The sequence below is a fragment of the Neltuma alba genome, unplaced genomic scaffold (genome assembly GCF_004799145.2).
Source record: "Neltuma alba isolate B1F8T4 unplaced genomic scaffold, ASM479914v2 tig00012910_pilon, whole genome shotgun sequence".
NCBI lineage: Eukaryota > Viridiplantae > Streptophyta > Magnoliopsida > Fabales > Fabaceae > Neltuma > Neltuma alba.
In genome coordinates this window covers 457,521-484,697 of record NW_021637279.1, presented here as the reverse complement: position 1 = coordinate 484,697, position 27,177 = coordinate 457,521, and the positions used below count along the sequence as shown (strand labels likewise).

At 34.8% G+C, this 27,177-nt stretch overlaps 3 protein-coding genes across 4 annotated transcripts; 2 read left to right on the top strand and 1 right to left on the bottom strand.

The window, feature by feature from the left end:
• The first annotated feature begins 2,661 nt into the window (after positions 1-2,661).
• LOC114732410 (lactosylceramide 4-alpha-galactosyltransferase-like) lies at positions 2,662-4,360 on the top strand. The gene has a single exon (XM_028919692.1). The coding sequence runs from the start codon at positions 2,740-2,742 to the stop codon at positions 4,132-4,134; it is 1,395 nt and encodes a 464-aa protein (XP_028775525.1). The 5' UTR covers positions 2,662-2,739; the 3' UTR covers positions 4,135-4,360.
• A 2,108-nt stretch (positions 4,361-6,468) lies between these two features.
• LOC114732409 (probable polyol transporter 4) lies at positions 6,469-10,049 on the bottom strand. 2 transcript variants are annotated; one of them, XM_028919690.1, is made up of 2 exons: positions 9,616-10,049; positions 6,469-8,218 (listed from the first exon to the last, which is right to left on the bottom strand). In XM_028919690.1, exons 1-2 carry the CDS (start codon positions 9,827-9,829, stop codon positions 6,849-6,851), a joined length of 1,584 nt encoding a protein of 527 aa, XP_028775523.1. In that variant the 5' UTR covers positions 9,830-10,049; the 3' UTR covers positions 6,469-6,848. The 2 variants fall into 2 exon arrangements, with proteins under 2 accessions (XP_028775523.1, XP_028775524.1); XM_028919691.1 differs by having other exon boundaries at positions 9,612-9,694.
• Positions 10,050-16,218: 6,169 nt separating this feature from the next.
• On the top strand, positions 16,219-24,062 carry LOC114732408 (splicing factor 3B subunit 2). The gene is made up of 18 exons (XM_028919689.1): positions 16,219-16,588; positions 17,542-17,661; positions 17,746-17,871; positions 17,988-18,050; positions 18,162-18,269; positions 18,769-18,846; positions 20,220-20,312; positions 20,426-20,512; positions 21,497-21,598; positions 21,678-21,797; positions 21,927-21,989; positions 22,334-22,479; positions 22,668-22,749; positions 22,866-22,924; positions 23,020-23,065; positions 23,224-23,315; positions 23,412-23,481; positions 23,581-24,062. Exons 1-18 carry the CDS (start codon positions 16,352-16,354, stop codon positions 23,650-23,652), a joined length of 1,764 nt encoding a protein of 587 aa, XP_028775522.1. The 5' UTR covers positions 16,219-16,351; the 3' UTR covers positions 23,653-24,062.
• The last annotated feature ends 3,115 nt before the right edge of the window (positions 24,063-27,177 follow it).

The following is a 27,177-nucleotide window of genomic DNA, read 5'->3' as shown; positions in this document are numbered from 1 at the left end:
CAGAGGAAGTTGTCTTGCAAATTCTGTTAGTTCATATTTCCTCTGTACTGGACCGTGTGCTGTGACTCAAGCCTTCCATTTTCTGGTTCAGGGATGTTGAGAGCGGTTGCTATTTCTTTAATTTTGTAAATGCTAAAGCATTCCAAAAGCGCCAGACTTATTATGGAGCTCCTCAACGGTAAAATTCTAAGATGGTGTGACATTTGAATCCAAAGCAACAATTTTCGGTGGAGCTTCATTGTAAATTAATAACTGAACCAATACCCGACAGGGAAAGTCTAACAGCTCCTGGGAAAACTGGAGCGGTTCTTGGATGGACCATTCCATTAGGAAAGTTGAAGGCTTTCATCTATCCCGTGGCTTTGGTCGCGGAGAAAGAAAACCGGTAGTCTTTTTGGAATTACTTAAATAAAAATTTACAAGTATGTTTTATGTAAATTTAGACAAATTTTTTTTATGTACTTATTTTATGTTTTATAAATTTTGATTGAAAAACTATTTATAAGTCATTTTAAACAGATTAGTTTGCTCTAAGTAGAAGATCGAGAAAGAAACATTTCCCAAAAAAAAAAGAGATGGGATGCTTGTAAGTAATTTAAAATATATACTACTTCTAATTTTTAATATAAGAGTAAGTTTGATTTTCAATTTAGTCTGAAATATCAAACCTCAGTCCGGTTTATCTCTAATATTTATCTTTTTTTTTTAGGTAATCCTTATGGTAGTTAAACATGTTAAAGATCCAATCAAATGATAGTTTTAGTTAATATATATATGATTAGCAGGGGTATTTTAAGAAAAATAACACCTATTTATTACAAATAATTAACTTAACAAATTTTTTTAATCTATTCAAATTAATTAACTAGTTCTTATATTAAGGACTGGAGGTAATATATATAGATATAATTTCGAGATGGTTTAGTTGTAAATTAGGCTGTTCATTTTAAAATGTGCAAATTTGATATCTTGCATTCTTATTTTTTGTCACCAAAGCCCTAAGATGAGTATTTTTCTCATCAAGATCGACGAAGGCAGAATTAAAATGGTTCTTTAATCCTTTTTTATATAGACATAATTTCGAGGTGGTTTAGTTGTAAATTACGTTTTTCGTTTTAAAATTTGTAAAGTTGATATCTTGCATTCTTTTTTTCTTTTTTCTTTTTTTTGTCATCAAAGCTCTAAGATGAGCATTTTTCTCATCAAAATTGACGAAGGCAGAGTGAAAATGGTTCTTTCATCCTTTTTTCAATATAAAAAGTCTGATCGATTCAATTCAATCAATAATTTGTTATATTTTTCCATGTATTGCATGAAAGTTGCAAAAATCTACTGCTTATGTTATTTTATTACTGGTTATTATTTCTCAGTAAAAAAAACTTATTTTTCAAAAAAAAAATGTCAGCATTTGTGAATTTGATGTCTTTTGTTTTTAATATTTTAAAATCAAATCATATTTTAGGATGATTATAAAATATAATTAACTCTAGCATTATTACGTCAGTCTCTTGTTTCGTCCCATAATTATTTGTCGTCGGGCTCGAGTCAATTATTTGGTCCCAGTCAAGTTGAGCATGTCAGTAGTATTTTGTATTTTCATGCCAGCAGTTATTGTGTGCACTGTCAGATCGTAAATTCGTAATTCTAAATTCTTTTTCAGATGGGTAAATTACACATTTTAAATTTAATTAAGAATTAATAAGAAAATATTATAATAAAAAATTAGCAAGTACTCGCATATTTCGTGATCTTTTACCATATTTTGCCTACCTTTTACAAAAATTGACGGGTACGGTTGAACAAAATTTTTTGCAAGAAATTATGGGGTAAATAAGATTAATCTGAATATCATTATTTAGGTTTTTAAAAAATAAGCCAAATTACAAATTTTAATAAATATGGCAAAACAAATACAAGGCATTAATATAAGTGTTGATAACAGAAAATGAGTTAGAGGGTAAATAAGATTAATTAATTAATTTGTTTGATTTCTGTGATATCATTAAAAGGATATTGTTTACAGTACGGTCAGAAAAAAAATATAACTTCTAATAGGATATGGTATTTTTTTATAACTTTTATATTATATATTGTTCATTTATTAATTATAAATAAAAATGGAGGGCATAGTCTTTTTATATATGAGATAATTTATAAAATTTTAGGAGTACATAGTAATTTTTTAAAATATTCATAATTGAAGAATAAAAAAGACTTGACCCAAGTAAATTTGGCTCGTCCACCAAGCTTACCATAATATTACAATTCTTAATAATTCTTAGGCATCTTCTATTTTCTGATATAACATTATCATTGAGAAATTAGGAGTATTAATTAAAGATAGAAGGGGAAAGATGGAAAAAATTGTAAAACATAAATTAGTTAAAATTATTTTATTGATAGTGTGTTTGAATTAAATAATTTCGTATTATAAAAAATTGGAAGGAGACGGTAAGACAGCCATCCAACGTGAACCAGGAGGCCCGTCCGCGCTGTTCCTTTCTGAAGTTTCTCACTCTCACTCCCGAGCAGGCCCTTCAATATCTCCGCTTTATACGTTTTTTGGTTCCCAAGGTCCTAAAACTCAATACCCAATTAATACTCTTATTTTATGATCCTTTCTCCCGCTACCGCCATTAGAATGCTCTCCTCCTTTCTCTCCGGACTGCTTTCAAAATCAAAAGTTGAAAGTTGAAACTTTTTGAATAGTCTGTTTAACCCAAAACCAGCCCAAAGGCCATGACTGAGAGCACCACGAAACCACCAACTCAGTTTCACTTACCCTTTCTTCTTCTCCTTCACCAAGTTCAGGACTTGAAAAGATCCGTGCTTGCTATATTCTTCTGCTTCCCCACTTACTGTTTCGCTTTTCTTCTTCTCTTCCTCTTGGCTTACAATGGTTTCACAGTTTTCTGGGTTCATGTCCCTTTCTTGGCTAAACCGCTGTCGAAACCCATTGTTTTCTCGCCTGTGAGTGACGCCAGGGAAGAATCAGTTCGGAAATGGTCTTCTTCTTCTTCTTCCCAGTTGAAGCTGTCTTCTTCTGTGCTGTTTGCCATCAACAAGGATTCATCTGCGACTTTCTCGAAGATTCATTTGCCCATCTTGCAAAATTCGTCATTTCCCGCGACAACTGCCGAGAAATTTCTCTTCCACAGGTCGAGACGAGCCAGGAGACACAAGAGGGGCCTAAGAAGTTTGCGCTCAGAAGGTCAGGTCTCGTGGTTTCAGACCAGAATCAAAGTATTCTTTGCTGGGAAGAATTCTTCTTCCTCTTCCTCGTCATCATCCTGTAAGATCAGGTTCTTCATGACTTGGATTGCGTCATTAGAATCATTTGGTGACATACAGTTTTCAGCCATGGAAAGCTTGTTCAAGTCTCACCCAAAAGCTTGCTTGGTGATAGTATCCAAATCACTGGACTCCCATGGAGGCTCTCAAATCCTGAAGCCATTTTTGACTAATGGGTTCAGAGTAACAGCAGTTGCCCCAGATTTTGATTGTATATTCAAAGACACTCATGCAGAGTCATGGTACAATCGTTTGAAGGAAGGCAATGTGAATCCAGGTGAAATCTCTTTAGGCCAAAACCTCTCAAACTTGATTAGGCTTGCTCTTTTGTACAAGTTTGGAGGCATTTACATGGACGCAGATGTTATAGTATTGAAGAGTTTCTCTAAACTGAGAAACACCATTGGAGCACAGAACTTGGATGCAAAAACTGGGAAATGGAGCAGACTGAACAATGCTTTGCTGATATTTGATAAAAAGCATCCATTACTTTCCAAGTTCATTGAAGAATTTGCACTCACATTTGATGGGAACAAGTGGGGTCACAACGGTCCTTACCTAGTCTCAAGAGTGGTCTCTAGGGTGAGTGGAAGACCAGGATTTAACTTCACTGTTATGCCACCATCTGCATTTTATCCTGTGGACTGGAGAAGTATTGCTCATCTGTTTCAGAGACCCAGAGATGAACTCCAATCAAAATGGCTGGTGAAGAAACTTGAACAAATTAACAAGGAAAGTTTTGCTGTGCACTTGTGGAACAAGAGGAGTGGGAAACTTGAGGTGGAAAAAGGAAGCATTGTTGATAGTATCATATCAAGGAGTTGCATTTTCTGCAACTCATAGTTCAAGTTTGTAGCTACCTAAAGGGTTATATAGAATCGTCATTCCTATAAAACTTTTCTGTACTGTCTTTATTGTAAGTGGATATGGACTGATTGTGACTGGGTTCATTCCACTATAGGAAAAAAAATATAGTTTGAAATCATAGGGCTTATTGTATGTCTTTCAGAATCTGGAAAGAAAGAGGTAAAAAATTTATGTTATTTCCTTCATGTCTGGATTTTGATTACGTTTTGAATCTGGAAAGTGGGATTAGATTGACTGATTTTTAATTCCAGAAGGGAATGGAAAAGGCTTATCATGATTGTGACTATTAAGTCGTGAGAGTGATCTCTCAGCTTCCTATCTGAATAGATCACCTACTTTCTCCCATGCATGTGACAACAAACTCATTTTTTTTTGTCAAGATTTATTGACCTACGGGTCCGGACATTGAAGATTTTGGCCCAGTGGTGAAAGTTTTTTAACTCTACTTTAAATAGCTGCTTCACAAAAGCTTATTGCAGAGTCTGTCTTAATAAATCCTTAGGATGCAAAATGTTCTCCCAGTTCACTTGCTTTGATAAACTGATCATTGCTCTCAGATTTATTTTTCAAGGACATTGCAAGTATTTTCTGCTTACTGTTCACTCTGCTTCATTCTGTTCCCCTGTTTGAGGGGTATTCAAATCATAAGTTCATTGTGTTTCTGGCAAAAACTTCCATGAGTGGGTCAAAGGAAAAGACAATGAAACCAGTTGTGGATTAATTCCAACAAGGTAGTGAAACATGGAATAATGAAGTCATTGAACTATTTTTGTCTGTGACTTCAATTTGCTCCCCTTTCTTTTTCTGGGTCATGGTGGCATTAATTGCATCACATGGTGACAAGGTTTAATCATTGTAGGCATCTCTCTGTCCTTCACAGTGAGCTTCATGTTGATTTAGAGAGACATCCAAAGTACTAGTATCACTTTTTAACTATGGCAAAAAAAAAAATCACTTTTTAATTGAACCATTTTTTGCACTTTTTATTTGTTTACATTATTTTTTCTAATTTAGCATGTGACAAACTGAACGTCCTGAAATTTTTAATTTAATTTTTAAAATTTACAACTTAGCTTCTGAATATTTTGGTTAATTAATTTTTATTAAATAGTTATAAAATTAATATTTTTCAATTTCCAAACCTTAAAGTGTCATATCCCTAACAGTTGATTCAACCTACTTTCAACAATTAGGCGTTAGTTCACTCACAAACTCCTTGCTCATCTTTTGTTCATTTATGGTGGTTGTCAAGCTTTGGCTGGGGTTTTTTTAATTTGGGTGTGATATCTCCCTGACGCGAAATCTTGATCTAATTTAAATAATGTAATTATTTTTAAAAAAATTATTACTATCGTTAAAATATTTGTTTAAAATTATATTTATTTTATATTATTTTTATTTATAAAACAATAATTAAATTTAAACTATTTAAACTAAATTTAGATGATCAAAAAAATCTGCACTCTTTGCCTCTTTGCCCATGGGGAAAAAAAAAAAAGGAAATGGAGAAGCATTAGAGTTAATCAGGACATCAGGTCCATCCTCCAATCCAAAGGCATCGTCATTTCTCTATTTTTTATATGATTTTTTTTGGGCCAACAAGCCACAATTGCTTACAAGACAAACTTACAGTCGTCACAACTCACACAACCACTACAAGACAAAGCTGATCAAGACAGCAAGAAAAGACAAACTAAATTACCGCACAACTTAAATTACACCAACTAAAACAGACAAATAGTAAATAAACACGATGGGAACTATATCTACACACATTATTCACAGAACAGTAGTATCATTTACACCTGCAAATTTTATGTAACGCATGAAGCCTAGATATTAGTTCATTTTTTCCTGAGATGAGGAATATGAACATCCTCCATTAGAAGTTGGCAGTTGGCAATAATCTTAAAACACATGAATAAGGGCCAGTTTGTTTAGGATTTTTCTGTTTTTTTTTTTAAACCCATTGTTGCCATGAGAATTTAAACAGAACACATGAAAAATGCATTGGAAAAAGCTTACTTTGATAAGCTATTCAAAGAAAAAGCTGAAAAAAGATTTTTTTTTCCCACAAAACTTTTATTGTTAACTTAATATTCTTTCAACAACTCATCTTAAACTTATTAACTAAAATCATTCTATTTCAAGAATTTGGACGACTTTGTTCTATCAGCATGTTCCATTATGCACTTGATTATTAAAGCGATGACCAAATGATCTCTCAAGTATCAAACCACTAGAACTTAGGGACAGAGACAATGCCACGCCCACGCCCATGCCACCGATGGTCCCAGAACAAGCCCAAGAGACAGAGACAATAGAATTTCCATTATAAAATAACTCTGACAAATGAATCAATGTAATCTGAACTCAACTCCCAACAGAATAAGAAAAGAATTACATAGCAATATTAATACATATGCACATTGAGATCTACTTCAGCTAATATTTTAATGACTCGTATTGGTGGCTTCCTACAAGAAATAACATCACATAGTAAAATTTCTCCTCTTTGTTTTGTTAGCAACTGCAAGTCTTGTTCCCCAGGTCCTGGATGCTGCAGCAACAGAACATACCCTTTATGAATCAAAAGCAGAAATCTCCGCTCACACAAGAATATGGCCAGCCACCAACTTGACAGTATGCATGTTACCCGTATATATATTATATTTATATGTTCATATAACTCATGACTTCTGAACCAGCCTCTCTACGTCTCCCATTTCAACCTCGTTTCTTTGCCATTCGCCATCTCCCTCATCTTGGAACACCTTTTCAATCTCCTCCAAGGTTTTCCCTTTTGTTTCAGGAACACAGTAGTAAACAAAGGCAACAGCTGAGCAAGAAATAATCCCAAAGACAAAGAAGGTTCCTGCGACTGTAATGGCGCGAGTAACGGAGAGGAAGGACATGGAGAGCACCCCACTACTGACCCTACTTCCCACTGCTCCAAGGGCTGATGCTTGTGCTCTAAGTCTCAAAGGGAAAATCTCAGATGACACAACCCAGCATATAGGGCCAAGTCCTATAGAGAAGAAAGCTACATTCCCACAAACCGAAATAATTGCCATTATGATCCCTGCCTTTTCATGGCCAAAGAAAGCCAAAGAGAGGCTAAGCCCAAATAAACACACAGTCATACCAATAGTACTCACAAACAGCAATGGCTTTCTGCCTAATTTGTCAATGAGAAATATAGCTACCAAGATGAACATAGTTTTCGTGAATCCAACAGCAACTGTTGCAGCAAGAAGTTGAGTGTTTCCTGTTATCCCAGCATTTTTGAAGATAGTGGGGCTATAATATACTGTTGTGTCTATGCCTGTGATTTGTTGGAAAATCTGAATTCCACAACCAGTGATCAGCATCCTTCGAACTGGTGGAGTAGGATGCAGCATTTCTTTCCAAACAGCTTGTGATTCATACTTCTCAGCATTAGCCATCCCAGCAGCTACCTGTATTTCAGCTAGCTTCTCTTCCACCTCTTTATCACTCCCATTAATCTTTGACAGCACCATTCTAGCTTCATCGATCCTGTTCTGCACCACTAACCATCTTGGGGATTCTGGTATCACAAATAGAGCAACCGCAATAATAACTGAAGGAAGGAGTCCCACACCAAGCATAACCCTCCAGCTTATATGTGCAGGAAGGCCCGAAAACACATAGTTTGAGATGTACCCAAGAAGTATTCCCAGATTTATGAATATCTCAGGGAATGAGGTGAGAGATCCTCTGGCAATGGCAGGAGATATCTCTGCGATGTAAACAGGAGCAATCATGACCCCAAAACCGATGCCCACTCCAGCTAAGAGTCTTCCTATCATCAGAACCTTAAAGGATGGAGCAAGAGCCATAACAGCACCACCTGCTTGAAAGACAGCTGCTGCTAAGGCAATCGTCCATTTTCTTCCAACGGCGTCAGATGTTTTTCCACCCAGTAGACTGCCCAATAGGGATACTATACTCAAAATTCCAACAAGCACTTCTTGTTGAACTTCTGTTATCTTAAGATCCTCCTGGATAAATATAATTGCTCCACTCATTACACCAACATCTGCAGAAATGCAAACAAAGATGATGGTTATAAAAGAATAAGAAGTAAATGATGGTGCTGGGTCAGTTATCAATATTGTATAAATAAAACGTAAAATTATTCTAATGACCGGCATGTCAAATTATTTAAGTTGAAAGTTATTAAAAGTCATAATTATTTTCAAGGACTAAAATACCACATGTTAAGAAAGTTACAACTTTTAAGAAACTTTCCAGTAATTATTCTGAAAATTCAGCAGCTACTTTCCTATCACTTCTGTAAAACCTAATAACAATAAAATTCAGTAGCAACTGTCATAGCATTCTCCCTTACTTTAACACATGGGTCCTTAGATCTCATTTTCCCTAAATAAAGAGGTGTTTGGTAAATCATCATTATGACCCTATAGGGTGCCAGCAGTCTCAAAGCACTTGTTTGGTACACTTGTATGCAAGAACATTTACGATAACGTGATGCTAGCTAAAGGATGACACTATTTTTAGTAGTATCTCGGATTACCATAAAACCATAGGGATTCCACATTGTACTTCTGCTACTATTTGAACAATATTACTTATATTATTTATATAACCTATTTTTCATTTATGGACATCTCCAGCACCATGATATCTCATCATTTAGAATGCACGATATCATATATTTTAGGTTATTGAAGACTAAACATCCAAATGCCAAAGGTAGAAAACTACATGCTCCCCCAAAATCAGATGTTTAAGTAGACGATAAACTAGATAAATTGAGCAAATCTTACAAAGTATGTCTATAGGCACATTTTAGTGTAATCGACAATCCTACATGTTTACAATTGTCTCATTCTCTCTCTGCCCAATAAATAAAGTTAACGCAATCCGAATAGTTGTTATCCATTCTCAGGTTCCTAAAAAGGATCCACTAGAAGAATTTTGCAAGTTGGAGTATTATACACATTTGGTTGAGACTTGCTTTTCCTGATCTGTCAAGCTTCTTGGATAAAAGATCCCATAAAAAATAATAAAAAATTAATAGTACTAAAAAAATTTCGCATCTAATTTTTATCTAATTAAAAAAGGAATTCCATCACAACCTTTATTCCAAACAAATCTTAATTTTGAAGCGGCCACGAAATTCTCGGCCATTGCGCACAACCGGGATCCAAATTTTCGAACATCCCTAAATCTATGAGCCGTAAAATCCTCGCAAGGAATCAGATCCCATAAAATACAATTGGTCCCAGTTATTCATGTTTCAATAGCAGACTGAAGACAGAATGGTGAACATTCCCCAGAAGATTAAGCAATTTCAGCAAACGGAAAGCAAACACAACGAACATTCATAACAAAGGGATTTCGCCAATTAATCAGCTTAAATCAGAACTAGGAAATTAGATTGAGTCAAGATAATGAAATGCAATTACCAACCATATCCGAGAAGCACAGAATTCAGAGAGGCAAAGACGGCACAGATTATAATATATTTCTTGGTATTTGCCCTTCTGCTCAACGAGGCTTCATCTTCTTCTTCGTCTGCAACAACAGAATCCATCCTCCGATACTTATTCTGGGACCCCAATGAGATCTCAGATAGCCCATTCTCTATCCCATTCCCATTTTCTTGAACACCTACCAGCCCCATTGTTCTGTCTCTCCCTCTTCCCCGCAATGTGAACAATATTTAATAAATCAATATACCCAAAAAAAAAAAAAGAACCAAAATATTGACTAGCTTATATCTCTCTCCCCTCCTCTCTTTTTTTCTCTTGCGAGGAAGAAAGGCTTCGCCTTTGTCTCTGTGGAAGCTTCTTCTTCCCCAAACACCAGAATGCGTGTTTGGGATTCCGATCTGGAGAGAGATGGAGAGACGAAATGTCAAGAGGAAGAAGCAAGGAAGGAGGGAAGAAAATGATGTACCAGAAGGCTTAATTCCGTTTTTGCATTCCTAATGAGAATAGAATTACGAGATTGTCAAAGTGGGGTCGTAGTGTTCTTTTGGGGCATCGTCTTTAGCAATTTCCCATTTTTTTTCCCCAAAGAAAGCAACGCATGTTTCGGCACAATGAAGGAAAAACACATCCCTCAGATTCCATTTCTGCGGTTCGTTCTTTTAAGTTTTAAGGCGAATCGCGAATCGCAATCTGCCACGTCATTGTACGGATAATCAGTAGCAGCGTTCTTATCTGCTCGAGCGCGCCTTACCGGGAGGCTCATTTCTTTTGCGCGGGGACAATGTCGGAGGCAAATTCCGATATTGACCATATGATACGGCTCAGAGGAGTGGCTCGCAACGTCGATGTGCACCGTCGGCAAGGGTTTATTGGTATTTGCAATGGAGAACATTGCTTTCTCTCTTATACCCTTGCGGCGCTGCCGCCTGCCGGGGTTAATAGTGCCGGATATATTATTTTTTAAATAAAAAACGTTATATGATTAAAATAAAAAAAATACAATGTAATATTAGATCCCTATTTTATAAAATAGGGGTAACAGTCTAGCAGAATTTTTAAAAAATGTTATCTCCAATATATGAATAAAATCAGGCCAAACATATATATATATGAATAAAATAAAAAAGTCAATGCAATAAAAAATTCCACAGTAACATTAAAATGAATAAGATCTGCCGGTGCCTGACAAAAAAATTGAGTCAGTACTATCTCCTATTCTCAATATAAAAATTAATTGACTAATTTAAATATATTAAGAAAATTAGTTAAGTTAGCTATTTGTAATAAATAGGTGTTGTAATCAAGTGTATTGGTTTAGCACTACCATTATTATAAAGACTACCTTAAAAAAATAAATAAATATAAAGAACAAAATGAATTGGGTTCTTATATTTATAATCAAAATAAAAGTCAAACGAGTTCTTATATTAAGAACCGGATGTATTACAGTTTTTTAGTTTCTATCTAAATTTTACCTCATTTTAGTTTTTATTTTTGAAACTTAAAATTGATGTTTTCTGTCCTTAAAATTTATTCTCTATATAAATGTTAGTCCTTATAAGCTAAAAATGGTTTCAAATTTCAAGAATAAAAACATTAATATTAATTTTTAAGGACTAGAGAGTGTTTAGCTGAAAACCAAACTATAATTTTTAAAGTAATTTTATAGTATACGAAATAAATATGTAGAAAAAAATTTTATCTTGAGTTGTTTAAAAATATTTTTTAAAAAGTACTTCTTTGATGAACCAAACTAAAATAATAAATTTCAAAAATTAAAGATTATATCAACTCACAAATTTTCCTGAAACTAATAATACTATATTTATTCAATCAATTGAGAAAGCATACAAGTAAACGACTATCTTACCATTTATGGCCTCCCTAATGAAATGTAGGGATGATAAAGATGGGGCAAAAGAAATCCTCAAATTTATGAGCTTTCTTAAGTAAAGAATCTAAATATGGACACTTTTCTTAATAAAAAGTTGAACCTTAATTTGACACATTATAAAAAAAAACTAATCTTTTTTACTAGACTTAATCTCGTTAATGAGTTTGTCATGCCAAATTAAAATTTTCAGCGACTAGCTTTTGGCCAAAAAAAAAAATGACTGAGTGACTAAATGCAATTTAAGGTCCTTTTCACAACTGAGAAACGAGTCAATGGCTGCCAATTCCTTCAAAAGATATATGTACTGTATAAATGTTTACCAAGTTTGTACACTTTCGTGAAAAATAAAAGCATCAATATAGTAGTCCTAACCAATATAGTTGATTAGTAAGGATATTTTATGAAAGATAACTTCTATTTATTACAAATAACTAACTTAACTTTTTTTTTAAATTTCCTCAAATTAGTCAATTGGGTCTTATAATTAGGACCGGAGTAGTATTAACTAATACTACTATAAAAGCCTAACACCGAGTTAGGAAGCCCCAACCCCAAATATGCCTAATTCCATCACTGATTGTAAATTTAAAAAAAATATACGAAATTAAATAAGATTATTATAAAAAAATGTAATGAATATCTCATATAATGTCTTATGAAAAAATGGCTAAAAATATTACTCTACATGCCACAGCCACATAAAAAGGATCGGTGGAAATATTGGGATGTCATGCATATAACTAGAATTCGTTCTATGCTGAAAATTGTGCATAATTAGATTATATACATACTAGTATGTGTGTGCTAGATACATTATAAAAGTGTTATTAAAATTGAATTTGATTGTAGAGAAAGAGATGCTAATTAAACATATAAAAAGGTAATACCTCCGGTACTTAATATAAGGTTTTGTTTGACTTTTATTTTGATTCTAAATATAAGAGCCCAATCCACATTATCGCTCATATTTGTGTATTTTTTCTAAGGTAGTCATTCTAATAATGGTAGTTTTAACCTATATATTTGATTGGCAAAGATATTTTAGGAAAGACAATACCTATTTATAAAAAATAACTAACTTTACTTATTTTCTTAATATCCTCAAATTAATCAATTAGCTCTTATAATTAGATCGGAAGTAGTATATTTTAAAATAGAGGTTATCTTGAGCTTTGTGAAAAACGTAGGACATAAAATTTGCTCCTACTAATTAATTTTGTGATTTTTATAAAATTATCCAGTAATCTATGTTTTATTAATTAAGTAAAAGATTAATTTCATTCATATTCCATATCAAGACATAATTTTTTGATTTGGGAAATCCATGATTATTTGGATTCTGATATGTAAATTACCTTCCCTACTTTTGTTTTTTTTTTTCCCCGTTCTGGCATTATTTGCTTTTGCCATAAAACTCTTTTGTCTCCCCATCGCCCTTTTTTAAACAACTGGTTTTCTTTTTTTAGTGGAATAAACAATTGGTTCTTTTAGTTTATTTTATATTGTTAAACTCATGTATTGGATTCCGGAAATCTGCAATGATTTAGTTCTCACCTGTGAAGTACCTTTGTTGCTCATGTTCTAGAAAGCTTCTTTTCTCATTTTTCCTTTCTTATTTCATTCTCTCTTTTTTAAAATAATTGTCTCATTTGATTGATTTTCTAGGTGTCATGACATTATTGTCTGTATCACTAAAGTTCATGACAGAATCTGGCTTACATATCAGAAATCTTAAGCATTAAGACTTGAGCTATATTTCTAAACCTGTTAATGAAAATATAGCTTTTATTGATTAATAAAGAATTACTGAAACAAAATATTGACTTTTAGAGAATAAAGTTCATAAAATCTTTAGATTTTGTTTATAAATTTACGATGAACCGTGCACCCTTTCATAACTTGTATATATTGGGTTCCATATGCCTTTGTTATAGTCAGAGGAAACACAAACCATGGCAACTTCACGAAAGTATTTGGTTTTCGTTTTGTCTTTGCTGCATCTTCTTCTAATTTCTGCTCACAGTTTTGCTTCCATACCCCATGATGTGCCTTCCGGTCCAGATCCAGTAGGACATAAGTCTCCACCTCATGCAGCATTTGTTAAGCCATTTTCAATTTCCAAGAGTTATAACTCTTTAAACTATGAGATTAATAGAAAAGTCCCATCTGGTTCAGGAGTGATTGAACCTCCATCTTCTCATTATGTGAAGCAAGCTTCACTTTCCATACTACATGAAGTACCTTCTGGTCCAAATTCAGGAGGACATAAGTCTCCGCCTCGTGTTCCATTTGTTAAGCAAGATTCTATTTCTAATGGTTACAGTTCTTTAAACTATGAGATTAACAGAAAAGTACCATCTGGTTCAGGAATAATCGAGCCTCCGGTCTTTTCTCAGGTGAAGCAAGCTTCAGTTGCCAACGGTTACAACTCTTTAAATTATGAGATTAACAACAAAGTTCCGGCTGGTTTTGAACCAATTGACCCTCCAGTGTTGCCATACATGAAGCAAGCTTGAGCCGACTGTTTGAATTACGAGACTAATAGAAAAATCTCTACCAATTTAGATCCTTTATCAAGACTTGCCTGGTACTTTTAATTGCACATCTAGCAGTGCAATCTACCATTTTCATGTAATATCAAGACCTTTGTTTGAAATAAAAGGCTCTATCCTGCTTCAATATGTAGACTTTATCTAAATAAATGATGCATTTACAATTATATTTACTTTCACTATCATTTCAATTTCACTGAAAGTTTTAATTTGTTCCAGCAACAGCTACACAAACCTCATTGTTCTTGGACGACTTGCAGTTTTTTTTTAATGTGTTTTGTTTTGTTCTCGGGAATATCTTCACCTCTCACCTGCCAAAAAAAATCTAACTGCTTATTACATGATAGATGGTCATAATATTTAGTTATATTATTAATGTTAATATTAATACATATGATATAAATGTTTAGTTGTATTATTAGTGTTAATATTAACACATATAATCAATATGTATTATTCACATATAAATTTATGCGTACAATTCTCTTACAACCATGACATGCATAGATGCGTTATTCACAGGTGAAAAATGGCATGATCGATATTTAAAAAAAAAGATCAAACAATATTAATAAAAAGAATCACTCTGGCTTCATGTAAAATGCAAGACTCATAGTTTAGTTAAATAAAAATTAAATTGAATATATGGAAAAAAAAAAAACCAATTAACGCGTAAGTGGTGGGTGTTCTCATCATTAAATAAGTGATTCCATGTTTGAATCTCAACCCTTGTCTACATGAGCAGCCTAATTAAAATGGGCCTTTTTTTTTTTTTTTTTTAATGTTACTCGTGAAAGATTATACTCCGCTATTAGTGCAATATCCCACTTGTGCTTCACCCAAGGAAAATCTTGCTTTTTCTTGGTCAAAAAAAAAAAGAAAGGAAAATCTTGCTTTTTACATCGCATTTTAATTAATATTTATTAAAATTTGAAGATATTTGAATGAATGCAATTAAGCATCTATTTTTCATGCATCATGGATTATTTTGGTGATGACATCATGGAAATTTAAAAATAGATTGTATGATTCATACTCATAAACAATAATCATTGTTATTTATTTTATACTGATTCTGGGTCTTTCTTTTTTTTTTTCCAGAAAAAATTCCTTAAAAAGACACTTAAATAACATGAATTCTTATTTGGGTTATTAAATTTGTTAAACTCACAATTAGGCCATATGACCCAAAAATTAATTTTAAAATTTTATGAAATAGCTCTAATATTTATTTCATTAGAAACCAAAAGAGAATTCTAAATTAACATGTTTTATTTTGCACTTAACACATTTTCACTGTAAATTAATAATTTTCCGTTTTCATAACATACCTGCAACAAATTTTTAAATAAAATTTGATCACAATATAAATTTAAAAATTAATAATTTCAATTATATAGGTAACAAATTTTAGTTCTAAATTAACAATTTTATGTACTCAAAGCACTTGCAGTAAGAGTTTGAACGCAACTTGATCACAATACAACATTAAAAAGTAACATGTTACATTTTACAGTTTTAGGTTTAAATTAACAATTTTTTGTTTCTAAAACACACTTGCAATAAATTTTAGAATAAAAAATAATCACTATACAACTTTGAAAATTAACAATTTTAATTACGCAATTTCAATTCTAAATTAAAAACTTGAAAATGATAGAAAATTCTCATTTCTTTAGGCTTCTAATAAAAAAGATATTAGAGTCATTTCATAAAATTTTAAAACACCTTTTTGGGTTATGTGACCTAATTAGAGATTTGATAAATTCAATGATCTAAATAAAGATTTGGATTATTTAAATATCTTTTTAAGGGATTTTTTTCATATTTTTAGTACTAGGTAGAATTATATTAAATATAAAAATGAGTTATATAATAAATTTATAAAGGTCTCTGTTAATTAATCTAAAATATAAAAAGTATAAAAAATTGTCTTATGTTTTTGGAACAAATAAAAATATTGTTTTAAATAGCGCAGGTTGGCCTACTACTACATGTTTTATTGGGCTAGCCCAGTTTGATAAGTCGGCAAAACATCCAACAAGGGTTTCAAAAAGCCCAAGCTTGGTATCACCGTTCTTGTCCTCTAGATCTGGATATAATGCGCCGATGTTCTTTTGTTCTCGCTCGTAATTTCCTTTCCATCCCGCGATCTTTTCATCCATCCGAACATCTCCGGGTACGTTTTCCTATTCAGGCGTCAGTGAGGAGACCACACTCGCTATCCTTCTTCGTCTCGATTCGCGCGAGGGGACTAGACCCCAGCGATGGCAGCCGAGACGCTTCCTTACGAAAACGGCGTCGTTGCCAACGGAGATCTGAGCACCACCTCCAATTCCGGCGCCGCCGCTACGAAGTCGCGGGAGAGCGAGCGCAGGCGTCGCCGCCGGAAGCAGAAGAAGAACAACAAGGCCTCGCAGGAGCCGGAGTCTAATGCCGCTGAAGATGGCGAGGCGGCAGATACAGCCGATGACGACGCGAAGGAGAATACGGATCCACAACAGGTTCGTTTTGTTTTATGTCGTTTATGGCCTTCAAATACTTTGGTGAGCTTGATTAGCGGTACGGAGTTGGGGTAATTTGTAGTTCCATACTGCTTTTGATCACCGAAAGTGTGGAAACTAGACACTATACAGATTGGTCCTGATGGTACGTATTTATGTTTGATGGAAAATATAGCAGTGAAGCTAGGGTTACGTACTTGAACGAAGCTGGTCATTTGGCATTGTGTGTGAGAGGCGTTTGGTCTTAATTCCTATGTTTTTTGAGAAATTGTAGGAAGAGAAATGGGATGGAACGGGTCTGTGGCTTTGGGGGTATCTTAATTTGATTGGCGGGGTTCAACTTTCCGTTCAGTTTAGGACTTCTTTGGGAAGGGTTTTGTTTTTATGGACTGATTACTTTGGTTTATGGAGCAGTTAGGTTTCACGTGTTCATTGTATTCAGACCAAGGAAAATAGGTCAAAGTTAGGACTGCGGAAGCTATTGAGTGTGTTTACTAATGAACAGCGAATGTGGATAATCGTTGGTTATTAGTTTAGGAGGTTTGACTCTTTGGAAGTTTTGAATTCTAGTATATTTTCGAAAGTGAGAAGTTCATGCTGATTCGATTATAAGCTAAATATATGGAATATGGTTGTGTCATCTGCTTAATTTTTGTTAGCAACTGGAATTTGTTTAATGTTAGCCTTTTTCCCCCTTGAATTCTGTTATGGATGATTGAATGCTATGGGTGCATTCGGTATGCATTTGAAGCTTCAGTTTCCAACCCCAGGCTATTCTTGTATTTCTTCCATTGAGCTTTCGTCACAATTTTCTCGTTGTTTTGGGAATTATCTTGGCGATCAGATAAGATTTTATGCCAATCATAATTTGCAATTGTTATGCGGCAGAAAATATTGATGCCATCAACCTAAGTTTGTGTTTACAACTGTATATGACCGTTAATTCTATGTAGGTTGTTGAAAATGTTGAAGTTGAGTACGTTCCTGAGAAGGCAGAGCTAGATGAAGGTTTGGATGAAGAATTTAGAAAAATATTTGAGAAGTTTAGTTTCACTGATGCTACTGGCACTGAGGTGATGAATGTTTCTCTACTGTTGATTTCTCATTTTGTCTTCTCTGTGCATTATTTCCTCAATATTGTGCTTCTATGCGATCAGGATAATGATCAGAAGGACGAGTCAGCAGAAAATGCTGCTGCTACTAAGAAGGCTGATTCTGATTCTGAAGAGGAAGAAAATGATAATGAGCAAAAAGAGAAAGGCGTCTCAAACAAGAAGAAAAAGGTCTAGCTGTTTGTAATGATGTTCTTTTTGTTCTCTTTTGGTATTTCAACTGTTTCTTATCCTTCTGTTGCACTAATTTAATTTATTACGCTAAAAAATTTATGTTGTGTTCACAGCTTCAACGACGGATGAAGATTGCTGAATTAAAACAAATTTGCTCAAGGCCCGATGTTGTTGAGGTTGGAATGTGATGCTTATTAATTTTAGGAGTTTGATCTCCTTTCATTGCCCTTTACTTTTATTTTGGTGTCAGCCATTTTGCTAATTTACAGTTCTTTTTGAATTTTAAGGTGTGGGATGCTACTGCAGCAGATCCAAAGTTGCTCGTGTTCTTAAAATCATATCGAAATACTGTTCCTGTACCAAGGCATTGGTGTCAGAAGAGGAAATTTTTGCAGGTTAATAAGCAATTCTCTATTTACTTTTGTATGTTAAAGATGGAAATATGTCTGATGGGTGTGGTCAACATGTGGGATGTGGGGATTAGGCTGTGGAAGCTACCGTCGATAAGGTTTCTCTTATATGTATATATGTGGTGCTTGCAGGGGACCTGCTGTGACAATCACCGAGCCTGGACTTGTAGGTGTTTGGCCATGGGCATCCTTGAATCATCATTTCTCTTTTAATATTTTGTAGTTTGCATGGGGATATGGACCTTTATATGATGTCATATGATGGGGTTTATTTTGTTATGACCTTTTTGCGTGATCCTATTGGCCATTTGTACATCACTAAGGCGCTAATAGTTCTGCTTTGAATTTTCAGATACCTTTCCATTGTGATTAATGCTGGGGCTGAATTTCTTTGTCTTCAATGATTTATACTTGATGTGTTTCCTGATATTACATTAGAAAATTACTTGTATCTCATCGAGAGCTGGGTTATTGTCTTTTTCAGGGAAAACGAGGTATTGAGAAACAACCCTTTCAGCTTCCTGATTTTATTGCTGCCACCGGAATTGAAAAAATCAGACAGGTAACACAATCCCATAGGTTCATGTCATATTTTTCAATAAACACCATCATTGAAAAGAAAGAAATCAGTATAATGTGTTTTGATTCAGTTACAAAATTCATTTGTGAATGTCATAGAAGCTGCTTTCACTACCTGTTGGGCCTGTTTGTTTCAGCCTTTTTTTTTCCCCCAATGAAACAAACAGCCGTGGATTAGCTTTGAGCCTTTGATGGTTCTTGAAAAGGTTGATATAACTGTTGTTTGGAAGTTTTGATGGGGAGTACATTAAATGACTTTCAGTCAAGCTGTCAACATTTCTCTCCTTCTGTTGATGATTAGTTGGACATAAGCGCATCTTATAAGAATGATAGGATTTTCTTTATATTATTAGATATCAGACGGGCGGGTGGTTATGTTTCATTGTCTGCCTGCTTGGTACGTTCGAGAGAAAGTTGGGGAAAGGTAGGAGATGGAAAGTGAGGAAAGATTGTATGATATGTTGGAAATGGAAGGATAGATTGATCACACTATTACTCTTTGCACAGCTGATCATTCTGTTCTTTTTCCATCAGAAATGTGCTCTTTGGAATGGAAAGATTTGATAAACGCTTATAATGTCCAAATAAACATAATTTTTTAAATGGAAGGACCTTAAATTTGAAATTATTTTGAAGAGCCGCGCAAAAAAATTTTGGCTTAAGATTATGAATAGTAATTTTTCGCGCATATTTAAAATGTTTATTTTCTTCCGTGCCAACATTTTTTTTAAAATCTCTGGACCTTTCTAAATGATTTTTTAATTGAAGTTTCTTCAATATGAGATCATAAATACCTTCAACATGAGGTCCTCAGATGCAATTGTCCCTTTTATTTTATGTTAGGAGTATATTTATTAACAAAAATTCGTTTCCCCTCCTCTTCTGCTCACCTTTCGTTTCCATTCCTGTGCTACTACCTGTTCCCACTGCAACAAATATTAAGATGGAAAGGTTTTCCCATTCCTTTCTCTGTTACACCAAATATGATTTTGGTTTAGAGGACTCCTTTCTAATCTCATTTATATTTTCCTTTACTTGCTCTTAAGAATCTTTTACACTGCCAAACATGACCTCTGTGCGCGCTAATGGTCATTTAATGCCATAGCTCTCTCCGGTATATGCCTTTTAATTACGTTTTCTGTTGAGATTAGATTCAGATTTATCTGCGACTGGCATAATGTAGCCTTCATTCATCTGATCCTCTTACAAACCATGTGGGCTGGTTGTATCTTCATCTGTTATGGCATGCAATGGAACTCTTTTATGTTATGCATCTTTCAAAGATGTTTGTCTACATTGCTATATCGTTGTAATAGCTACTTAGCCTGTCATGTTATTTTATGTCCTCTCGTGCAGGCCTACATTGAGAAAGAGGATAGTAAGAAGTTGAAGCAAAAGCAAAGGGAGCGGATGCAACCAAAAATGGGAAAAATGGACATTGACTATCAGGTTTCTTTAATAATTTCCTCTGTGATTTGTGCCATTGCCTAGTGTGGTTTTCAGTTGTGTGTATCACTCCAACCTATTTTCTCACAATACTTCTCTTGGTGGCTACTTGTTAGGTTCTTCATGATGCATTCTTTAAATATCAGACTAAGCCAAAGCTGACAAGCCTAGGGGACCTGTACCATGAGGGAAAAGAATTTGAGGTATGGTATTTACTAACTGGCATATAATAAGCGGATTCTTTGACTTGTACTACTGTGCTTTTGAATGGCTTTCTAGCACAGGCAGATTAGTTGATTCATTGCTTTTATTGCTGACTTAATCAGGAAAATCTACCTTTCATGGTTATCATACTGTTGATAAGGGTTCTTTCACGATTATTAATATTTTTATTGTTTAGTCTAATTTAATTTCCATTGTTCTTATGTCATTTTTCAAATAAAATTTACTAATGTGGACATTGATTTGTCATCTGTGACGCTGAGTATTGTTATTTATGTCAACAAAAGGGATGAAGTCACATAATGAATTGATATTAGCTCATGTAACACTTGATGCAACCTATGTTAAGTGACTATGTAAATTGACTTGAATCATAAATATTTAAATGAGTAATCGGGTGATGCTATTCTGATAATTTTTTTCCACCTGAAACTGATCGACACATATATAGGGAGAGAGGTTGACTAAATTGCCTAAATCCTCTCTCAATAATTGAGAAAATAAATCAAAGATATTATTCTATGATCGCTAAAGATAATGCAGAAATTAATGCTAATAAAGATGGTGATGACAAGCCGCTCGACAGATAAAACTAGGGTTGTAGACTAAATGGTCCCTGTAGGAAAAAGCTCGCTTCCAACAAAATGCCAAGATGATGTTTAGTTGGTTACATATGCAAAGCTTAACAGAATACCAACGAAGGTTTCATGGTAGAGGCTAAATTAAAATTTGTTCTACAACTACAAGGACAAGGTACAAATGTCTGAACTGTACAGATCAAAAGAAAAATTTAGCAAAAACAGAAGCTTATCCCCACCACGCCCTCCTTTTTTCCTTGTTTCTTTTTTCTGGTCCCTTGTCTGGGGGAGGCCTAATGTTGCCCCAATAGATTGTTAATCAAGTAGGTTGTTGGCACCTTTTTTATTCTATCTGATAGGCTGACATTCAAGTTGTTCTGTGTACAGGTAAAGTTGAGGGAGATGAAACCTGGCCTTTTGTCCCATGACCTGAAGGAGGCTCTCGGTATGCCTGAGGGTGCTCCACCTCCATGGCTTATAAATATGCAGGTAATATTAGAGAATGTCGTGTGTAGTTTGTTTGTTGTATTGTTTTATTCTTGACCCTTAGACTATATTATGTTTTCAGAGATATGGTCCTCCACCATCATACCCTCATCTTAAGATCCCCGGTTTGAATGCTCCTATTCCTCCTGGAGCTAGTTTTGGTTATCATCCTGGTGGATGGGGCAAGCCTCCTGTTGATGAAGTAAGTGTTTAATGCCAAATATTTCCTCTGCCATTTGGTTACTTTGATTTGTTAATGGTTTACTGGATTTTTTTATTGAAAAAATTTTCTTACACTTTGTTTACACTTATTCTATTGTACTTTTTACAGTATGGGCGTCCTCTTTATGGAGATGTTTTCGGTGTTCATCAACAAGAACAACCTAACTATGAGGTGGGTTATCACGTTAGCTGTGTGATCTGTTACGGATTTTATTTTTTAAATGTCAACTAGCAAGTCTTCCTGTGCATTAATTGCATGGGCTGCGATTTTTTCCCCCTCAAATAGATGCACAAAGTGAGGAATGTAATTTGTGTACAGTAACTATGGTTTATGTATATATGATGTTGATTCCTGCCTTTATTGTAAGGTCGCGCCAGAGTAGGGCAGTTGGGTTTAATTTAGATTCGTCTTTTGTCTTCAGCCTACTTAGTTATAAGCTTTTACCCACGAAATACAGTCTTGCATTTATTTTCGTGTTGCTAATTGTGTTTTACCTGAACATGACATTAATTCAGGAGGAACCAGTTGATAAGACCAAACACTGGGGTGACTTGGAGGAGGAGGAAGAGGAAGAGGAGGAGGAGGAAGAAGAGGAGGAGGAGCAGGAAATGGAGGAGGAGGAGCTTCAGGATGGTATTCAATCTGTTGATAGTCTTTCAAGGTATTGATGTTTTATCGTGTAGCTTTTATCCTAAGGTTGTGGAGGTTCTTTAATGAGGGCAGTAAGAAATTTGCCTTTTTTCATCTGGCTTAGTCTTTTCACATGTGGAGAAGGTGGAGATGGGTTTTTAGATAGTGTAGTATATAATCTTGTGCTGTGATTGTTAACTTATTTATTTTTCCTTTCAGTACTCCCACTGGAGTGGAGACACCTGATGTTATTGACCTTCGTAAGCAGCAGAGGAAGGAACCTGAGAGACCTCTTTATGAAGTGAGTCTTTCTATGCTATAATTCTTCATCAACTTCTGCCTTTTTTTAAAAGGCGACGAAAAGACCTTCTGCCTGTTTGTTCTACAGTTGTCAACTAACCATTTATTACTTTCTAGGTACTTGAAGAGAAGGAAGAAAGAATTGCTCCAGGAACTTTACTTGGAACCACCCACACGTATGCAATAGTTGTACCATTCTATATATACCTGTGTGCTTGTTAATTAATGCTATTGTTTGATTTGACCAAGTTTAATGCTTCTCTCCCCTCAGGTATGTGGTCAATACTGGCGCCCAGGACAAGTCAGCTGCTAAAAGGGTAAGAGGCGTTCTTATTGCCCTTTTTCATGGTTGGGGGAAGAGGGGAGGCGGGTTATTTTATTATAGTACTTTTTAGGCTAGTCCTCCTCTTTGTAAGTCCATTAGTTGTGCTGCATATCTTGTCTGAATTATGGTTTCTGGCTTTGTTACTTTCAGGTTGATTTGCTTAGGGGTCAGAAGACGGATAAGGTGGATGTTACTTTACAGCCGGAAGAGTTGGAAGCTATGGAAAATGTTTTGCCTGCAAAGTATGAGATGTTTTCAAGCGTGTTGTAATTATTAATGTATGAGTGATGTTAAACTTCACAGGATGTTGTTTGATATGACTACTGGAACTAATGCAGGTATGAGGAAGCGAGGGAGGAAGAGAAGTTGCGGAGTCAGCGTGAAGATTTTAGTGATATGGTTGCAGAGGTATGCTGCATTTGACTTTGATGTGACATCAGGTATCAATGTTCTTTTTAAACTAAAGGAGTCTTGATTTATGTTCAATTTTGTGGTCATGTGGTGCAGAATGCCAAGAAGAGGAAGAGGAAGATGCAAGAGAAGGAGGGGAAGTCCAAGAAGAAAGACTTCAAATTTTAGGCGTGGTATTTGTGTCTGTTTCTTTAGAGGGAAATGAGGAGCTTGCCATTCTCTATTCTGGCATTCTCATTTGAGGTGGGCTGTGGCATCAAGCGCCTGTGTATCAAATGTTACTTTATTTTGGGCACTGATGTATCAAATGTTAATGGAAGCAATAGTTTAGTGGAGACTAAGATGTACTAGAATGAACCGGAAGTTGCGTGCAGTGTTGTGGCCTTGACGAGACAAGCTAGGTGGTTATAATTAGAATTACTAGTGTGACGTGGGTGTTGGAGAAGCCCTCGTCTCTTAGGAGTTATATTTGCGTTGGGTTAGTCGTGGCTCAAGCTGGTACCAGAACTTGTGCGCTTCTACCTTTTGTAAACTAATAATGTGATATCTAATTCACATGCTTCGCATTAGTGTTTGGTGGACTGGTCTCGCGAGCCCGATTTAGCCGTTCGCTCATCGCATATTTTCAATGTGAATCAATCAGTTTGATCTCCACGGGTCTTTGCTGATGTCTTTTGTGCGCGACGTGTCATATTTTTATGGATAGGGATGGAACAGGGCAATAGGAACCAGATCTCCCTAATTTATGCTTGCCAGCTGCTTCCCAAGGGGTTTTGTTTTCTTTTTAATTATTTCTAATGAATAACTTCTTGCTAAAAAAATGAATGGTTATGGAATTGATTTTATTTTAAAGTATTAATTAAATTTCAATTAAATATAAAGATTAAATCATTTATATTGCATCTTAATAATCCAGATTTCCCTTTGGGACCAACCATAGTCTTGGCTTGCATTCTTCATTTCTTTTTAAGATGTGTGCTAGATTATGTGAGGCAAGTTACTTTGTTCCGAGTTTGTTGCTTAGTACATACATATGAGTTTATTATTTTGAGATATAGGTATTGGGAAAAATATTTCGAACTGCATGCAGCTATGCCCTTTAAATGTCCGTACTGTGCCTCAGTCCTCAAGCCATCAACCAAAAAATGCTCGACTGATCTATTGATTCCTTCCCATCATCATAATACATGATATTCCCCGTATTAATTACAATTTTGACTGCAATTTATATTACCACATGTAATAGGCTCGGTTGATGAAATTTACGAATACAAGCTAAGAGTCAGAGAATGGGTTTTCTTCAACACTAGCTTAATATTTTTGACCTGAGGTATGTTGCAACTGTAGTTTCATGAATTTGCATTTAAAACCTATTAACACTTGTAGAACGAATTAATCATCCCCAATCATTTTGTCCGAATTTGATTTAGGAAAAACCATACTCTTTGTATATTTGAGGGTCAAGTGGCGGATGACGCAAGGTTTAAAAAAGTGAAGAAGAAAGCTGCACTTTTAATCATTCAGGTCTCATCATCAATGGCAAGAAAGGTTTGCTTTTTTTTTTTTTTCTCCTTCAATTTGTTTAGGGACGTATGAAGATTCTTTCTCAACATCACAATACATAATTTTTGGCATTTTAATTAAAATTTATAGACTGGATGAATCACTTGTTCATTTGAGATTGGCGCATTCTGTGTTATACTCAGTAAATTTAATTGTGGATCTCTCGACAAACACATTCCTTTCTGTCATATCTCACTCTTGGATGTGTTTAGCAGAATATATCAATTCCTTTGGTGTTCAGGTAGGTTTTGTGCATGGCCCCCTTTATTTGAGATGCTTAATAAGTGCTCCTGTTGAGCTTTATCCGTATATTTATTTATCTTCCTTCTCTAGAACAAGAATGCTTAAGAGATGTTGATGCCATGCTTAGAGACATTTTAGTAATTATAAACAGTGTTGGACTCTAGAACCCCCTTGTCCCATATAAATCTTCTCATCTTCTGGTTCCATCCCTAATTGCAGTTGTGATGATTATTATTGTTAATATTTTTATACACAGAGCATCTCTGCGTATATGGGAAAGAAGTTATCAGGACAAGTGTTGGCGACTTTTGTGAGAGGAAACCTTGTCTTCAAGAATGGGAAGCATGCTCCTGCAGCCTGTGGTGTTCCAATCCTTGCTAAATGAAAAACTCTTCTCAGATCTTTCTTGTGCCCATCGTGATCCTTACTGGTTCTAGCAGATATGGCTTGCCTTGCCTCCAGGAATAGAGATGACAGTGTTGCCTTGCCTCACATATAGCCATTGCAGAGGGGGAACCCATCTCGTCATCTAATTACTTTGTCAACAATTTTTCCAGTGTTTCCAGCAAAATAATCATTCCCATACAGGAATTAATGGATTGCTTTTTTCTGATTTAGTTATTAAGCGTTCTTATTGCACACGGACAATGGAAGTTTATATTGCCATAGGTGTCTGTTTAGTTTCCGCTTGCCTCTGTGACTCCAAAAAAGAGAAAGAGAAATGAAAATTTACACCAAAGATTTACAACTCATCCAAATTTTTACAACAAAAAATTACAAACGTAACCATTACAATAGCTTTATTTAAATTTATTACTTTCCACGTCTTGTGCGGTGCTGATCAGAAAACTCAAGAGGTCTGCATGTATACTGGGTTACCAGACTAGACTTGGGGTATCTTAACATCTCCAGCAAGCACAAATCTGAAGATATATGGTGCTGCCAGTTCATAAAGCGTTTCCTCTCCTCTCCTAAGAAGATGTTCGAAGATAAAAATACTATCCCAGTAAATAACCTTTATATGGAAACATGTGGTGGCAGGACGGTCCCTTGTTCGTTATTGACGCTAGCTACGACATCCATGAATATGAAGGGGAAGGAGAAGGAGGATGAGAATGTGAAAATAAGTGATGTTAAGCGGAGTAAGTGGAATGTGAACGAGAGACTTTTTGCGGGCATTACGTTCACATTTCAATATGTAGATGCATTTTAGATGATGAGTACATGTGGAGGTCAGAGGGAAAGCAGGATGGCTTATTGCAGGTTTACGTTCACATATCAAATGTATAATTACATTCATTAATACTACTTCCGATCTTAGATATAAGATCTTGTTGACTAATTTGAGTAGATTAAGAAAATAAATTAAGTTAGTTATTTATAATAAATAGGTGTTGTCTTTCCTAAAATATCCTTGATAATTAAGTATATTGGTTAGAACTATTATTATTAGAAGAATTACTTTGAAGAAAAATGTATAAATGAGAAGAAAAGTAGATTGGGGTTTTATATGTAGGACCAAAATAAAAATCAAATGAGGTCTTATATTAAGGTTCGGAGGTAGTAGCATTTATCTTTTGTGTGTGTGTGTGTTTTTTTTTTTTGGAATTATTTTACTTTTGTTAGCATGACCCCTGAGGGCAATTATTATTATTATTATTTTTCGGCCTGATGAGGGCGTGAATTATCCATCGACTGAATTCTGAGCTTTGGAGTTTTACCAATATGGCAAAAGTGGGGCAATGTTTGGGCTTTTTCTTTCTTTGATTTTTTCCCTTTTATCATTATTTTGTTTGGTGTTACTATTAAAGTTCATAATTTAACCACCTTTGTTTTTTCACCAATATAGGAATAATAAAGAAGCATACATTGAAGGCCCGATTGGCA

What these genes read in the sequence shown, in the direction of transcription:
- LOC114732410 (XM_028919692.1), top strand. Translation starts at nt 2,740, where the DNA reads ATGACTGAGAGCACCACGAAACCACCAACTCAGTTTCACTTACCCTTT.
- LOC114732409 (XM_028919690.1), bottom strand. Translation starts at nt 9,829, where the DNA reads ATGGGGCTGGTAGGTGTTCAAGAAAATGGGAATGGGATAGAGAATGGG. An exon ending in TTCTGTGCTTCTCGGATATG is followed by an intron (nt 8,219 to 9,615) that starts GTTGGTAATTGC and finishes GCATTTCTGCAG; the next exon opens with ATGTTGGTGTAATGAGTGGA.
- LOC114732408 (XM_028919689.1), top strand. Translation starts at nt 16,352, where the DNA reads ATGGCAGCCGAGACGCTTCCTTACGAAAACGGCGTCGTTGCCAACGGA. An exon ending in CAAGGCCCGATGTTGTTGAG is followed by an intron (nt 18,051 to 18,161) that starts GTTGGAATGTGA and finishes TTGAATTTTAAG; the next exon opens with GTGTGGGATGCTACTGCAGC. An exon ending in AAATGGACATTGACTATCAG is followed by an intron (nt 20,313 to 20,425) that starts GTTTCTTTAATA and finishes GCTACTTGTTAG; the next exon opens with GTTCTTCATGATGCATTCTT.